Source organism: Arvicanthis niloticus, chromosome 15, assembly GCF_011762505.2.
Source record: "Arvicanthis niloticus isolate mArvNil1 chromosome 15, mArvNil1.pat.X, whole genome shotgun sequence".
Lineage (NCBI taxonomy): Eukaryota > Metazoa > Chordata > Mammalia > Rodentia > Muridae > Arvicanthis > Arvicanthis niloticus.
In genome coordinates, this window is record NC_047672.1 from 61,680,399 (window position 1) to 61,698,197 (window position 17,799).

Consider the following 17,799-nt stretch of genomic DNA (forward strand, 5'->3'; position numbering starts at 1 on the left):
TAGCTACCCTGCTTAAGGATATGTGAAGGATCCTTTAATGGCCCTGCAAACCTAGAGACCAAATCAGAAGTTCTGAGTGCAGGAGGGAGGAAAACTTAGTTAAAATTCCTTCCTCCATGTGATACACCAACACAGCCTCAGCTGAGTGCCTTCTGCATTGTCCAACCCATAGAAACCATTTTTAGCCCTGTTTTGGATAATCAAACATTTAAACTTAAGGCCCAGTATTTAGAAGGAAGGTCTTGGAGATGGTCTAAATATCTAGTATTTTAGTTCAAATCTAGTCAAATTAAAACTACTGAAGTACTCAGCTTTTATTAAGGAAAAATAATACAAATCCATTTGGAGACAAAGTTTTAAAAAGCCTACATTTTTCCAAGTTTCTAGATGTTTTTATATTCTCAAATAATTGTTTGCTGTATGATACTTTTAGAATAACAGCCTTTTCAATTTGCAGTGTTTTTGTTTTGTATTTTTGCCCCCGGAAGTTGTTTATTGAGATTTTGCCTTAGCTTCAAAAAATTAATACTACTGTTAATTATGAGATGGCCCAGTAGATAGGAGCCTGCCACCAAACCTGACAACTAGATTTTGATCTCTAGGACCTACATGGTAGGAAAGAATTTTCATGGGAGTTCTCTGATTTCCACAACCATGCCATAGACTATGATCCACCTACCCTACCCCTAATACTCACATAATAGTGACACCGTGTCTTTATGCAGTAGTTAACAGCATCATCCTTAGACCATGAAAACCTGTCCTCAGTGGTTAATGTTTCACTCCTATACGCACATACTCAAAAGTAAAGGATGACATTCACCTTACATTTAAAATTTTCCTGTTCGATTTAAGTGATAGACAGATTGTGTCATTCCTTCCATGCATTTCAAAACAATTCCAACAATTCACTACATCTTTTATCACCTAGTACCAAACAAAAAGCGATTTTTAAAGAAATTATTCTTAATTAACTCAATTAATTACTTAAATTCCCCTTAGATTTTTTGGGATTGTTTTGAGCCCTGCAATAACTTCAGTTTGTAGGGTCAGGATCCTGACAGTATCCAGCTGGGTCTATGTCTTGAATCAATGTTTCTTGTAACTTACAGCATCCAAATATACCAATCAGTACATTCTTTTTCTCCCTTTCTACCTGAAAAAATTTTTAAGCCATAACATGATGATAGAAATCTATGCTAATAGGCAATAGTTAATAGTATATAATATATAGTGCATAATTTGATAGGCTTCAAATCTAACTTGAAATTATTTTCAGTGATAAGGCAAATGATATTCATTGTAACTCTCAGGAATATAAAGTAAGTCATAAGTTTTTATTGTATAATTTGCAACAGCTACTCAATCCTGTAAAAAATTACAAATATCATCTTAATATTTACAGATGGTTCCATAAACAAAGTTTGTAAAAACAAAACAACCCCCCCACACACAACTAATTATATATGTATATAAAAAACTTCAGGAATATAGCTGTCACTTCTGAAAAGCACATTAAATACTAAAATCCAACAAATGGAGAAGTTGAAGGGGAAGAAAACAGTGTCGATAGCAGGCTACTTGAATGTTCTTCCTCCCAAATATCTAAAACATCACATATTTCACTGTTTTCAGTGTAGCTTGTAAAACCCAAAAATTCTGATTTCTCCCCGCTTGTCTGAAAAAGTTCCAATAGAGACTGTACTGATGACCCACAAGTTCTGTCTTCATGTGCAGGAAGATACCCAGTCCTCTTCTTATCCAATTCAGCACCCGGTTCCACATGTGCTTTCTTTTGCCCGAGTAACATTCTCACTTTCCGCTGGATCTTACCACAAGGCAAACTCTCCGTATTCTCAGTGTCACACTCATGAGGTTCCGGAGGACTGCAGGGTGGAGTTCTCACCTTCATTGTTTGGTGTTCTTTTGATGTATTTAATGACAGGTCAGAATCATGACCAATCACAACATGAAGATCCTTTTCTTGCAGATCTTGTGCTGAAAACTGTGTAGTATCTGCCGTTAATTTTGGTTGGGGTAGAGTTCTTTCTGCACTGAGACAAGAAACGTGCCCACATGGCTGTGGCACACATGGCTGTGGCACACCTGCAGTAGCGCCCACTCCCTGTTGTACATCATTTCTGTCTACAGTTACTCTATGTTCAGAGCCGTCGCGCACGCCTTCCTGCTTGTTGTCACACAGAGGCTGCTGTGCACAATCCTGCTTTGGGTCAGGCTCATGCGCATTTAACATGCTCACTGGTTTCCCATCACATCCTTTCAATCCTGTTGAAGAATAGGTCGTGGGTTCTGAAGCAAGCACAAGGTTTTCTTCAGGTTTCTGGGTTTCTTCATAGTGAAAATTCTGCTCGAGCGGTTGTCTATTGCTTTCTCCCATGTCCTTCTGGAAATTGGGCTCCAATGGTAGCTTCTCCTTTGGTTCAGATTTATTCAGGACATTTGCAGAAACAGAAGAAAGGGATCCAACACTGTATCTTATTCTATTTTATAAAAAAAAAAAAAAAATCCAGAAGTCAAAAATTAATAAAACTATGTATGAGTTATTTAGGAAACCAATTTAGGATAAACCTAACACAGAAATCTTAATATTTACTTTAGATGTTTTTAAAGTAAAACACAAAAATCACCTACACACAGCTGAAAACTCTAGTGTACCACCACTCCATTCACATTCTTCTCCCTCCTTGTGATGACAAATACCCTTAACTTTGAACTAATTATAAAAAAACAAAATAACATGAACTATATAAAACTATCCAAAGAGAGATGACAGTATCCATATTTGACCCTGATTTTGCTATTATCTTTAAAAAATACCAACGCTTTAATGTTAGGATTCAGAAAGTACTGAAAACCAAAAGCAGAAACATATTTTCCATTTAAACTATTCCATATCAAAGTGAACTATATCTTTGCATATGTAAAGGTGACAAAGTAACCCTCCAATTTCAAACATATATTTGACCCAAATGTCTTATTCATGTAGAATCTTAGAATCCTTGGGATGCTACTCTCTTGAGCAATCCTAAATCATGCAAATGCATGACAAGTTATCAGGTCACCAATTACATTTTGTATTATATATTACAAGAAACAGTGAGCAATATACAATTCACTTGTCTCTCCAACCAGTATGACTTCTTTTACTTATATATTGTATTTAAGCAATACAAAAAGATTCCCTTTGTGCTTCACTGGTGAGGCCTTAGGTATGATCCCTAAAAAGCAAAGCAAAATCAAAGTAGTGACTAGAGTTCCTTTCAACTAATGGGTAGTCAAAAAATGTAACAGTAGTCCAATTGGAGACTGACAAGAAGTAAAAAAAAATGCACTGATAAAATGATTAGGGAATAAATAGATAAAAAACTGTATGTTTACTCAGCTATTAAGAACAAGGACATCCTGAGTTTTGCAGGCAAATGAATGGCACTAGAAAATATCATCCTGAGTGAGGTAACTCAGACCCAAAAGGACATGCATGGTATATACTTGCTAATAAGTGGATCTTAGCCGAAAGAAAGAAAGGAAGGAAGGAAGGAAGGAAGGAAGGAAGGAAGGAAGGAAGGAAGGCAGGCAGGCAGGCAGGCAGGCAGGCAGGCAGGCAGGCAGGCAGGCAGGCAGGCAGGCAGGCAGGCACAAAATACCCAAAATACAGTCCACAGAACTTAAAAAGGTCAACAAGTTAAAAGGCCCAAGTAAAGAGGGGAGGGAGGGATCTGGGAGGGAAAGGGGATGGGGCTTAGGGGATAGAGTGGAACATGATCTGGTATTGGGTGAGGGAAAAGGACTGAAGCCCTGAGGGCCAGCAGAATGAATGGAAACAGGTAACCTAGGGAGGTAGAAGATGGGGGGGGGGGGGGAGCACTTGAGAACACACCAGAGACCTGGGAGGTGAGAGACTCTCAGGACTCAGAGAGGGACCTTAGATGAAATGCCCTACAGTGGGGAGAGGGGATTTGTAGAGTCCACCTCCAGTAGAAAGACAGGGCATCAAGTGAGGGAGGGGGCTGCCATCCCACAGTCAAAACTCTGACCCATAATAGTTCCTGTCTGAAAGAACTACAGGGACAGAAATGGAGAGGAGCCTGAGGAGAAGACCTCCTCAAGGGGAGGCCCCAGGGCCTGACACTGTTACTGAGGCTGTGGAGCCACAAAAAGGCACCCATCATGACTGGCCTCTGAAAGACCCAACAAGCAGCTGAAAGAGTCAGATGCAGACATTTACACCCAACCAATGGACAGAAGCTGCTGACCCCTGTGGTTGAATTGGGAAAAGCTGAAAGATCTGAGGAGGGGGGTGACCCTGTAGGAGGACCAGCAGCCTCAATTAACCTGGACCCCCGAGATCTCTCAAACACTGGATCACCAAAAATGCAGCATATACCAGATGATATGAGGCCCCCAACACATATACAACAGAGGACTGCAGGGTCTGGGTTCAGTCAGAAATGATGCACCTAATCCTCAAGAGACTGGAGGCCCAGGGAGTTTCGAGGTCAGGCGGGGTGGGGGTGGGGAGTGGAAACATCCCCGTGGACAGAGTGGGGTAGGGAAGAGGTATGGGATGTGGAACATTTGGAGGGTGGACAGGAGTGAGGGGTAGGGGAGATAAAATCTGGAGTGTAAAATAATAATAATATTAATAATAAAAACAAAACAAACAAAAATCTCAAAACAAAACTGTATGTTCAGGTCATTGCTGAAACTTTCAGAAAGTTTTAAGTCCTCACAGGAGCTCCACATGACCACATTAGTAAGTCAGCCAGAATGTACACTAAGAGTCCTACAGAGATCCAGGATGTAAACACACAGAACACCCAGACTCACTTCTCAGAAGCTGTTTCACTATCACATCTCTAATCTTTATGCCTTCAGATCAGGAAAAAAACAGATAATCCAATTCTCAACCCTACAGTATATCCATGTAAAAGCACTCCTAATCAATATTTTTAGACTAAGTAAATCATAAGCTACACAGTTAGACACTAGATGTTGCCTGCTGCTATATCTGGTCTTCACTTTACTTTCTTAAGTAAGTAATGTTGTGCTTCAAAATAGCCATGCTCACTGTTTAGTAAAAAGCTCAACAGAGGTCATTGAGTTCTTCCGATTTACAAAACCTAAAACATCGACTCTATACTGACCTTAATAGAAAAAATTGTGAGCTCGCTTTCAAAACCATGTCAGAGGGAGACTACGTACCTTTGGTGGCAGGAAAAAGTTATTAGTTCTAAACCATATTTATGTCATGTAAAAAAAAATCTGTACTCCTTCTAAGAGCAGACAAACTTTCTATTAAATTTGAGTGCTATAAAATAGCTTAACAATCTAAGTAGAACTTTGGCAAATTACCTTTTCTTTTTAGGTGTGTCTCTTTCATATTCCACAAAATCAAAAACTAACTTAGATACAATATCGTCAACAACTTGATACTGGTTACTCTGTGCAAAGTTCTTGTGTTTCTCACTCAGAAGATGCTAAAACAAAACAACAACAAAAACATTTCAAAATTACATTCAATAACTATAATAGTTAAACCAAAAAAATCAAATACCAAACCAAATAATGTCTCTCATATATATATATCAAACTCTTTGACATCGAACTCAGTAAAACCTACATTCAACAGGGCACTGTGGCTCATGAGTTCATCACTGCACTTGGGAGGCAAAGGAGGGATGACAGCTTCAAGCTTCAGGCCAACTTGGTATAGACAGTATGTGCCAGGCCAGCAGGGATGACTGCTGTCACTTTACTAAACCAGCACAATTGCTGACGCCACTGTAAAGATTTGTCTTTATCCTCACAGGTAAGTGTATCTTTTATCCTCACTTCTCTTTGCAATAGATGGAGTTCAAAAAACAAACAAACAAACAAACAAACCCACAGACTGGCAATGTAGAAAACAAGTGAGATCATATGGTGCCCAGCTCCAGTGAATAACATCTACAACACAAGTCCTGCACCCAAGGCCCAGGAAACATCATGGCAGGGGAGATCAAAAGATTGTAAGAGCCAGAGGAACACTAAATCTGCTTAAGACTGCATCTCTTAGACAAGGCAGAGAAAACACAAAGTCTCAAAGATGGCTGACCAAACAAGAGCTGAATAAGGACACCATCAATAGACATGCTAAGATAGAAAGAAGGTAGAAACCTCATGGGGTCCCAACCCAAGACAAGAGCTAAAGGCAACTAAGGAATATTGAGGGTGGAATAGTCTTCTTCAGGGAAAAGCACACTGATTGGTTACCAAATAAAGCGGTCAGCCTGATAACATATATATACAAGTAATATATGCATGTATACAAATACACACATACAGACATATATATGAACATATTTTTTAAAAGAGCCATTGAATTTGAGAGACAGTAAGAGGGCGTGGGTGGGTGGGGAAGGGAGAAATGATGTAATTAAAAATTGTTTTAAAAAGACTCTTAAAACAGACAAGAAGAACTGCCTTTAACATTCAGTAACATTAATACTTCATAAAACATATTTTTATCTACTATTTTTTTTATTAGATCTTTCATTTACACTTCAGATACCATCCCGTTTCCCCATTCCCCCCCCCTTAGAAAACCCCTATCCCATGCCCCCTTTTCCTTTTTATCTACTATTATATATAGTTACCAAGGTAGGGCTTACAGAACTAAATGAAGTCCTTTAACTTAATATAAAAATATTTAAAACCTACAAGAGACTAGAAGAACTTTAAAAACAAACTAAAGGGCTAGAAAGCTGGCCAATTGCTGTAGGCACTTGACGCTCTTCCAAGATTTCTAGTTGTAGTTGGTCCCCAGTACCCAACTCTGGTAGCACGAATTACCTGTAACCCCAGTTCCTGGTAATTTGATGGCTTCTTCTAGACTACACACACCTACACACACCTACACACACATACACACACACACACACACACACACACACATACACATACACACACACACACACATACACACACACACACACACATACACACACACACACACACACACACACACACATACACACACACACACACACACATACACACACACACACACACACCTACACACACACACACACACACATACACACACACACACACACACACACACACACACACACACACACAGTAAAAAATAAACCTTAAAAACCAGTATCTTTGATAAATGCTACAAAGTATATACATTACAAAAGACTCACAATTGAAGAAAACACCCAAGTATGAACAGACAAATGATCTCACTGATTGTGACGGAGGAAAGGGGAGGGCTTTTCAATCTAAGAGTGATTAAAAGGAAGCAAGCTGGGCATGGTGGGGCACATCTTTAACACTAGTACTCAGGAAGCAGTGGCAGGCAGGTCTCTGTGACTTGGGAGGCCTGCCTGTCTACATAGCGAGTTCCTGGCCAGCCATGAGTACATAGTGAGACCCTGTCAAGTAAAAACAAAACAAACTTATAGTATAAAATTCACAGGAAACAAAGTTCCTTCTGAATGAGTGAGATCTCCAGGCTAACTGTCTTGTCAATAGATTCAGGATGTCATATTTAGAGCCCAGAGCTGGGTATGGTGGCATCTATACACAGCCCCAGCACTGGGGAGGCAGAGGCAGCTGGATCTGTTTGAGGCCAGCCTGATCTATAGACAAGTTCCACGGAAGCCAGAACTACACAGGGAAACCCTCGTAAAAACAAACAAAACATAGAAAATAAGTTTCACATTTTTAAAGATTGGATTGAATTCACTTATATTCTGGGAAGAGAAAATTATCAAGTGAAACACCAAATGTATATAGTTTCTCTCTAAATCCACTTAGTCGTTTTTTATTGCTTAGTATTGATTGAAGTGTGTCTAACACAGTCAGTCAAGCACTCTCACTGACTTTTACCTTTGGGTCTTCCATGTGCCAAGCCACACACTGAGTTTCACGTCTAATGGCCTTCTCATCATTCACTACCACTATGCTTCACAATCCACGTCCACACTCTCCATGCTACAAGTAGACAGTGATACCTTCATATCCTGTTTATAACTCAGGCCCGTCCCCTGCAGTCAGCTCTTCCTCATGCCCTTTCTTGTAGCTTTTCTTGTTCTCTTCTCTATACGTTATACTTTATTCATGTTTACATGCATACATATAGCAATGGCTAAATTCCACATACAGAAAGAAAATGCAGGTTTCTTTTCTTTCTGAGATTACGTGCCCTGGCTTCAAATTGTGCATTCTAAGTCCATAGATAGTGCTTAAAATATATTTGATAAAAGATGTATTTGAAAGATCTATATATTTGATAGATAAATGCCTTAAATATATTTGATTTTGAAAGTGTAAAATTTAGTATGAAGCTCCACAATTTCTATTCCAAATGCCCGATTTAACTGTACAGGATTTCACTAAGTTGTGTAGTTTGAGTCTATTTAATTTTGGTGTATGATGTTTATAGTTATTTGCATAGTTTTTTATTAAAATAAGTTTATTTTTAAAAGTAACAAAATAACCCACCACACTTGCAAATATATAAAGTTATTTCCTTATGCTAGCTACACAGATAGAAAATGTAAGCAATGTCTGCTTTATCTACAGTACTTAAAAATATTTGTGTATGTGTGTGTGCAGACCAAAGACAACCTTGTCTAACAGTCTTTCTTCAGGTGCTGGCCACCTAGAAACTCAATCAAGTAAACAGGCCAGCAGACCAGCAAGCCAGTAATCAGCCTGTCTCTGCCCCAGCACCAGGAATAACAACTATGGCACACCATCATGTCCACACTTTTTAATGTGGCTCCTGTAGATCAATCTTAGTTCTTTTATAAGTACGTCACTGACTGAGCCATCTCCTAAGTCCTCAAAAATATTTCCTAAATCAATCTCTTGGCATGGATAGAATGAATTATTGTGAAACCCAAGATAATAAAACAATGGTTTGTTCTTCCTTTCAAGATAAGATCTCATGTAGCCCAAACAGCTCTCAAACCCAAACCCTTCCAGAGTATTGGAGTGACCTACCCAACTCTGCTTCAGTTTAAATTAAGAAACAAAAAAACTATCAAAGTCATAATTTTAAATTTCATTCTCAAATCTACTTTTACAAATTTACTTTCTTTGTGACAATCAGTGGACAACTTTCCCACCATTCTTACATTTCCTGAGCACATCAGGAGCTAAAAGATAAAGAAAAACAAACACTCCATATTATTCTGTCCTCGGAATGGCAAGTAACTTACAGAACCAATCAATAACTTTAATTTCAAAACAATTAGAAGGAAAAGGGAAAAAAAATTGAAATACTTTAGCTTCTGATTCAATACAATTGCAAACTAACTGTGTGCCCTTCTTTATTATATAAGTAAAACAAAACAAATCAACCCCCCTGGTGGGCATTAATACATTTCAAGTGATAATATTTGAGCTTATTTATACACTCTAATATTCATCCTGCCTGAGCCTGCTGCGGCTGAAAGCAGAAGGGCTGTGATGTGCACCACTACATCTACCTACCTACTATTTAAAAGTTAAGAAATTAAGAAAGTAACTGCTAAGATGAATAAGCACTTGCTATGCACCAAGCAGACAAGACTACTAGTGATTCCAAGGTTCTTATTCTAATGAGCTTTCAAACTTCTTTATAAACTTCTTGTATTTAATATGCTCTTGCAAGACTTTTCTTTTTTAATTGCTCAGACCAAAATATAGGACCTTTTATTTACCAACCATCTCTTAATCCAAAATCATATATATCCCTTCAGTCTCATCTTTAGAGTGTTTCAACAACCTGACCATGCCCCAAGAACTCCCATCCCTGCTTGGTACAGGCCATCATCCCCTACTCTGACTCTATCTACCAGTTCTGGGCACCTTGCTGATTTTGGTTGTTATCAAGATGCCTGGTTACCTAACTTTTCTGTAGTTCTACTTAAACATCACCCAAGTATTTCTTTGCCAAGTCTAAACAGATAGCAACCCCTCCATTCCTTTTTGTTTCTCCTGGCACTGATCTAATACTGTCTATATATATTTTGTTATTTTTTTATATTGTAGTTATATACTAACCACTCAAATATTTATTAAAAGAATAAGAATTATTTTCTCAATCTTGACTCCCCTCCCTGGGTCCTTGAAATTTCACGTGTTTCAGGCCAAAGATGCAGCAGTGCTGATGTACTTGCCTAGAAAGTGCAGAGCTGTGTTCCATCCCCACCATAAAACAAACCAGAGCTGTTTCCACTGAAGAATATATTTGTGACTATCATGTTGGAAACTACAATCGGAATAATAAAATAGGACTTAAACATAAAAACAGTATTCAGATTTTTAGAAACACCAATCCCAAAATGGAAAATCACATTTACAGTTTCGAGATCTTCATATTTCTGTAAGCAACATTCACAATATCCTTTTTTTCTCTTTTCCTTCAACTGGAGTTGAACTGGGGTTCCACATTTATCGCCATCCGTATTAATTCTAGTGATAGAAACACATGGTAACAAAATTAACTGCTAATGAATAATTTTAACTTCATTGCCTTAAACTAACAAATGCAGAATCTGCCACTTGTAACAGCAAATACTTTTAACTGCATTTCAAGAAATGTAAAACAATATATAATAAACATTTTGAAGAATATTTCAAATGGTCAAGAAAAAGAAGTTTCATTATCTGAGTGCCATTCCCATCTAAAACCTCTAAATAATCTACTTTTATTCGGACTAAATGTTAAGATAGAGGCACTAAAATATACACAGGGAAAACAAGCACACATACCACCAGCATGGCACAAGATACACTACCCCAAGTGTTTAAGAAGGAAAAAAAAAACCCCAATAATAGTGAAAGTCTAAATAGCATTTTTTTGAAAAACCAAGTTTCAAACCAACCTGAGTTTCGCCTGAGCTTGTTTCTGGATGCTGGATGACTTCTCTATATCAAACGGACTGCATGGCTTCTGAAGAAAGTAGTTTATACAAGGCATACTGGGGAGCTGAAGGTAAAATGGCCTGTAAGACCTAAACAAATAAAGACAAGTATGTGAGCTTCTCTAGGATCAAACAACCATTTCAAAGCCTTATATTTAAGTTGTGTAATTCATCTCAAATCTGAAATAAACAAGAGAGACTTGGTAGGGGTAACCTTCCTTTCAAAGAACCAATATGTAGGACTATTCTTTTAACATTTAAAAATGACTTTTTTAAAAAACTGAAAGTACTTTTTTCATGCAATATTCTGATCATTTTCCCCTTTCATCTCCTCTTAGATCCTCCCCAAAACACCTACCATCAAAACTATTTAAAACTATAGTTTAGTCACATTAAACATTAAGCTTTGGAATTACTATCGGCTTCTAGAGCAGTGGTTCTCAACCTTCCTAATGCTGTGGCCCTTTAATTTCATGTTTGTGGTGACCCCCGACCATAAATTTATTTTTGTTGCTACCTCATAACTGTAATTTTGCCACTGTTATGAATCGTATTATAAATAGTATGTGTTTTCCAATGATCTTAGGAACCTCTGTGAAAGAGTTATCCAATCCTTTAGGAGTTATCCCTCGCAGGGTGAGAAGCACTGCTCTAGAGACTATTTGAAACTGTCCAGTGTAGTCACATTAAACATAAGTTGTGAAGGCACTACCCCATCATATAGTGCTTCCCTTGCAAAAGTAAAAACCCTCTATTTCCCTCCAGCCCTTTGCAGCCACCAGTGACTGAGTCTGAACATTCTGAATGTTCTATGGACATTGAATAATGCAGTATTTTCCCTTTATACTTCACTTAGGATGAAGTCCTAAAAGCTCATTCATCTTGTAGCATGTCTGAATTTCATTCCTTTTAAAACATTTGCATGTAGCTATATATTTTCAAGTAGTATCTATAATTTTCCCCACAATTATAGGGGGAAACTTTTAGTAACTGTTCAAACTCATGATATTGAATGCAGCCGGAGTGATTATTTAAAATACTAAAAATTGAGATGATTTTATAATTGGCCTAAAGCAGATACTCTGAATTTAAATCTACAATAGAATGAAACTAAATTCCGTCCTTGAACACAAGGGAATTACTACTCTAGGCACATCACAGTCATTTAAAGAAAGTGAACATAAAAACGAAACTAAGTCTACTGAGGTTTTCTCTATAATCCCAACTATTTCCAACACACTGGACTCTGACACTTACCGGTTCACATCTTCAACCTTTAAAAAAGGCTTCTTGAGTCTCCCTGCTAAGAAGAAAAACTACCATGAGACAGCTGCAAATCAGTTAAGACTCTAGTGTGGGTAAAACATCCAGAAATCCTTTAAAACCCAGGGAGGTGAAAGGTGTGGCCTCAGGTAAACTATCTTCTCTACCATCATTCCCCCGTATCAGTCATGCTAAGGATTTGTTTTGGACACCTGTGCTGTGGCCCAGGCTAGGAAGTAGTTTCTTATACTCCAGCCTTGGTTTCTCTTTGCTTTGGGATTGCAGACCCATGCATTCATATCAACCGTGCGAGATTCTTGAGCTAAATGATGCAGATATTTTCACACTATAAGGCTATCTCAGAGCATTCTTTATGTTCATTCCAGTAAATGGATTTGAATTATTGTTTTTTGTGGGACCAAAATGAGTTTTTGAAAATATTAATTTTGGGGATGGAGATAAAGCTCAGCAATGAAGATCACAGAGTAATCAATCTTGTAGAGGACTCAAGGAGGTCAGTTCCTAGCATCTACATCAGGTACGACTAACAACTGCTGTAACTTCAGCTCCAAGGGACCCAACATCCTCTTCTAGCTTGTTTGAGCATCTGTACTAATGTACACATAACCCCTCCCATGCCCATAAAAACATCTTTACAAAATTATTAACACGGGGAAGGGTAGCTTAAGTGTCATCAGACTGTTGAAGAGGTCCATGTTCTAAAAATTACTAAGATGCCCTTGAATAAATTATTTCAAGAACTAGTTTCTTGCCAGGCAGTGGTGGTGCACGCCTTTAATCCCAGCACTTGGGAGGCAGAGGCAGGTGGATTTCGGAGTTCGAGGCCAGCCTGGTCTACAGAGTGAGTTCCAGGACAGCCAGAGCTACTCAGAGAAACCCTGTCTCCCATAAAAAGAACTAGTTTCTTTACAACAGAAAATCTTTCTATCTTTCTGTCTGTCTATCTGTCTGTCCATCTGTCGATCCGTCCATCCACACACACTTGGATATACTGGACAGTAAGCCTAGGGCATCATGCATCTGTGGTAAGTGCTCTACCACTGAAGTAGAAGAGCCCAAGCTTTAATCGTCATATTTGTTTTCTACTCTCTAAAAGAAACTTAATGTGTCGGAAATACTTACTTCTTGCCTTTTGTATTCCAGTACCAGCTTTTTTCCCCTTTTAAAAAAAAATACAAATACAGTGAAAATATTGGGTTTAAAAACACAGAACACTACACAGTATCTTCAAGAGAAAAAATACTTTATCAAAGCAGAGTGGCTACTGTACAAGGTGAAAATCTTGCTTCTTAAACTCAATTCAATCAAATAACTGAATGGCATTGGAGAATGAAAGCTGTTGATCATCTTTACAGCATTCAGTCCTACTTTACATTCTTTGTTGCAGAGTGGTGGCACTGATCACTGAGCCTTCAACATTAATTAACAAGGAAAAGGTACAGTTGACAGTGCAGACCTATGTGAAATGCACACCTTCAGGGGGATCAATTCACTACTGCCTATAACTAAACTCCAGACAGCACTCAGTACGCAACTAGGTAGGTATGTAAAAATTTTAAGGCGGGAGCCGTCTTCAATGTCGGGTGTGTCACACTTAGGACCTTTAGTAATAAAGCTGTCAGGGAGAATGGCTCAAAAATTAAACCAACTTCATCTTTTTTTTTTTTTTTAACTAGACAAATAACAAAAGAGGCTTCATTAGCCCAAAGAAATCTCCTTTTTCTTCCAGTTGTCCTGTGAGTGCACTCCAAAGTGTGGGTAGTATGGAAATCCCCAATTACTTCCTAGAGGAGCTGGGAAAGAGATCTTTGAGCAGAGGATTTAAGTAGCAAGCTGGATGTTGAGCAAAGAAGTATGGCACTCATAATGTAAAATTTACTGAGTGGACTCAATATCAGAACATAAAAGACAAAGTGAGGTCCCAGCACACGCAAAGATAACAACCATTTCCAACTTGAAGAAGGGAAAAAACATAAAAGAAAAATCTACATGAACACAACCTCAGATACAAGTCCCTGGTGTAACCAGAGTTGTGAAAAGTCCAAGTTGCTTATTTAACTACATAAAATTACCAAACTTCCAAACTCCTTTGTCTCTGTCTTTTAATGTACCAGAGTACAGAACTTCCTTTCCTTGTAGTCAAGTCGTTTAAGGGTTGTATGTAGCAAATAAAAGCAAACCACCAAAGAATGGTCTGAGGAATAAGGGAAGCCAGGGAGAAGCAAAGAGACAACAGAACTTGAGGAAGGACTGACAACAGCAAGGAAACCAACACAGCTGGCTTTAAACGGTGTCAAAAAGGATCTGCTAACTGCTTCTGAGTGTCATACCTTGTCAGTTAAAGTGAATGAGAAACATAGGAGCAGACATCTGCAAAACAGTGAGAAGATGGAGCACGGAGACTGAAGAGCAGTGAGACGGGGGTGTAAGATCAAGGGAGTCTAGTGCATAGACAAACAGTGACTGCAGAGAGGCCTCAAAGATGAAAACAGAAGACTATATACTCTGACGGCAGGAGAACAACAGGACAAGCACAGCACAAAAGCCATCGTAAATACGGTCTACACGGACTGTCTTACATGATAAAACAAAGTATCACTTAAAATAGAACAGCAACAGCAAAGGATGGGAATGGAAAAGCCTATGCCACTGCCCCAGCAACAACTTTTACTTCATTAACATAAGCTTCAAACGACACACCATTCAGAAACCCATAAAAGAGCCTCACAAAGTACTGTTTTACTTATTGGGACTATTATTTATAGATATTAAAAACAAAAACACACAACAAAACAAAACAAAAAAAACCCAGAGCTACCATTTTTAAGAAAAGTTTAAAAAAGAACCACATACCGCATCCCTCCCAGATGTATTTGATTTCTTGAGTGCACTCAATGCTTTCTTCTTTTGTTCAATGTAGTATCGAATGTCTTTATTGAAAGAAGAACTGAAGGTTAGCAATTTTACCTTTGGAGTTAAACTGCAATGTTAAGTGGCGGTAACCTTATGTTAAGGGTTTACCACTAGAGATACCCCTTTACTACCAAAATTTTCATTATGTAAAGTTAAGAACTAAAGGACAGACATAGGCATGTACAATAAATATTGTCAAAAGATCATCTTACCATCAATATGAAGAATCTTTACTCCCCATGATAAGGCATTTGATAATATACTATTAGCAGGAATAAAATCCTGTAAAACAAAAACCAAGTTTGCCTAAAAACCACTTTCAAAACTTTCCTGAGTGATATAACCCAATCACAAAAGAACACACATGGTATGCACTCACTGGTAAGTGGGTATTAGCCCAAATGCTTGGAATACCCCAGATACAAATCACAGACCACATGAAGCTCAAGAAGAAGGAAGACCAAAGTGTGTGGGGTGCTTCAGTCCTTAGAAAGGGCAACAAAATACTCATGGGAGCAAATACAGAGACAAAGTGTGGACCAGAGACTGAAGGAAAGGGCATCCAAAGACTGTCCCACCTGAGGATCCATCTCATATATGGTCTCCAAACCCAGATACTATTGTTGATGCCAAGAAATGCATGCTGATAGAAGCCTGATAAATACAGAAGCGGATGCAACCATGGGATTGAGCACAGGGTCCCCAATGGAGGAGTTAGAGAAAGGACTGAAGGAGCTGAAGAAGTTTGCAACACCTTAGCAAGAACAATAATATCAACCAGTCCCCCCCACACCCCCGAGCTCCCAGGGACTAAACCACCAACCAAAGAGTACATACACATGGAGCAACCCATGACTCCAGCTGCATATGCAGCAGAGAATGGCCTTGTCAGGCATCAATGGGAGGAGAGGCCCTTGGTGAAAGCTCAATGACCCATTGTATGGGAATTTGAGGGTGGGAAGGCAGGAGTTCAAGGGCGGGGAGGCAGGAGTGGGTGGGTAGGGGAACACCCTCATAGAAGCAGGGGGAAGAGGGATCGGATAGGGGGGCTTGTGGGGGGGACAGGGACTGGGAAAAGGGATAACATTTGAAATGTAAATAAAACATTTAATTAATAAAAAGAAAAAAATCTAAAAAACAAACTAACAAAAACCAATTAAATGTAAATTCTAAGGTAACCCTCGAGTTTCCAATGTTTAGGTTTAGGATGGCCACAAGATGGGAGTGTTCCTCCAGGAAAAAGTAGCTTCTATTTCTGCTAGAATGAGACATGCTGTAACTTAAGCTTTTAGCATTAAAAATTAAAGAGTACAATATCTTCAACTTTCAATGAAAAATTTTGTGTGTATGTGGTATGTACAAGTCTGTGTGATGCAGAGGCCCCAGGTCACCAGCAAATGTCTTTCTTCAATCATTCTCCACTTTACATGTTTTTAGGCAAGGTCACCTGCTAAAACTGAAATTCACTGATACAGCTAGGTGATGGGCCAATTAGCTTCAGGGACCCATGTGTTCCACCCTCATCCTCCCCAAAAAGGTCAATGCTAGAATCAGAGGCACCTCTCAGCACGCCTGGCTTTTTACTTTTTATGTGGCTTTTGGGCATCCAAATTTAAGTTCTATTGATTTCATGACAGGCATTTGCCAACTTTACTACCAGCCTCAAGTTGAGTATTTCTTATTCCATTTACTTATTCTACTTGCATGTTTGTCTGTGTGTATGTGTTGGTATACACCTATCACAGTGCATACTTGGAGATCAGAGGACAATTTGCAAGAGTTAGTTCTTTTCTTCCATTTTTTGGGTTCTAGATATCAAAGTAAGGTCACTAATTTTGGCAGCAAGCAGCTTTACCCATTGAGTCATCTAGCCAGCCCACAGTTAAATTTTTAATAAAATATAGCTGTACCTATATTACATATGGTAGTATACATCTATAATGCCAGCACTTGGAAGTCAAGCTATATAGCAAATTTTTGGCCAGCATTACATGAGAATCTGTCTCAGAAAACAAGAAAATAAAGATGCAAAATATGCATTGCATCTATTTTCTTTCCTCACCATCTCTGCCTGATAGGGTTTCTAGCTCTGGCTGGCTTTGAACTTCTTATGTATCTGAGGATGTCCTTGAACTTCTGGTCCTCTACCTTCCCAGAGCTGTTATGACAGAGGTATGCTGCTATGCCTGGCTTATGAAGAGCTAAGGACCTCATGTGCTAGACCAGCACACTGTCTCAACTGAACTCCAGCTGAAGGCCACGCGCTATGAATTTCAAACTCCTACTTACATGATCCTTGACAGCTTTCTCAGCTAACAATTTTCCTCGGCTCAAACACACCTGTAAGAAGACCAAGAAAACAAACAGAGTACTTCATCAGAGAAAAGATTAGAAGAGAGAAATCTTCAAAAGTAGATAAATTTAGTTTATATAGTCAATGAACACAGTAAATTTACAGACAAAAATGGCTTCATTATTCTCTTGACAAGACAGATTAAAAATTTTTTCCTTTTTTTTCCAGAGCAGAAAACATCAACAAACATAGCAAGCAAACATACACGCACACACAAAGAAAGAAACTGAATGAGACTCAAGAGGATCAATTCTTTACTAAATGAAAATGGAAATAGCTAGCACCCACTGACGTTTAAAAGTCAAGTTATATAGCAAATCTGAG

The 17,799-nt window shown here is 38.6% G+C and overlaps 1 protein-coding gene across 2 annotated transcripts in view; it reads right to left on the reverse strand.

Moving 5' to 3' along the window:
- Positions 1 to 1,318: 1,318 nt before the first annotated feature.
- Positions 1,319 to 17,799, reverse strand: part of Dbf4 (DBF4-CDC7 kinase regulatory subunit) — a 28,449-nt gene continuing 11,968 nt past the window's right edge. The window contains exons 4-12 of one of the 2 annotated variants that reach the window (XM_076913102.1): positions 17,412 to 17,462; positions 15,335 to 15,404; positions 15,063 to 15,139; positions 13,332 to 13,368; positions 12,183 to 12,225; positions 10,887 to 11,015; positions 10,362 to 10,473; positions 5,374 to 5,498; positions 1,319 to 2,501 (exon numbers count right to left, since the gene is read on the reverse strand). In XM_076913102.1, coding sequence (XP_076769217.1) covers positions 1,523 to 2,501; positions 5,374 to 5,498; positions 10,362 to 10,473; positions 10,887 to 11,015; positions 12,183 to 12,225; positions 13,332 to 13,368; positions 15,063 to 15,139; positions 15,335 to 15,404; positions 17,412 to 17,462 — 1,623 coding nt within the window. In that variant the 3' untranslated portion in view covers positions 1,319 to 1,522. Of the gene's footprint in view, positions 2,502 to 5,373; positions 5,499 to 10,361; positions 10,474 to 10,886; positions 11,016 to 12,182; positions 12,229 to 13,331; positions 13,369 to 15,062; positions 15,140 to 15,334; positions 15,405 to 17,411; positions 17,463 to 17,799 lie in introns of both variants that reach the window. The other variant, XM_034519176.2, reaches the window with a different exon arrangement.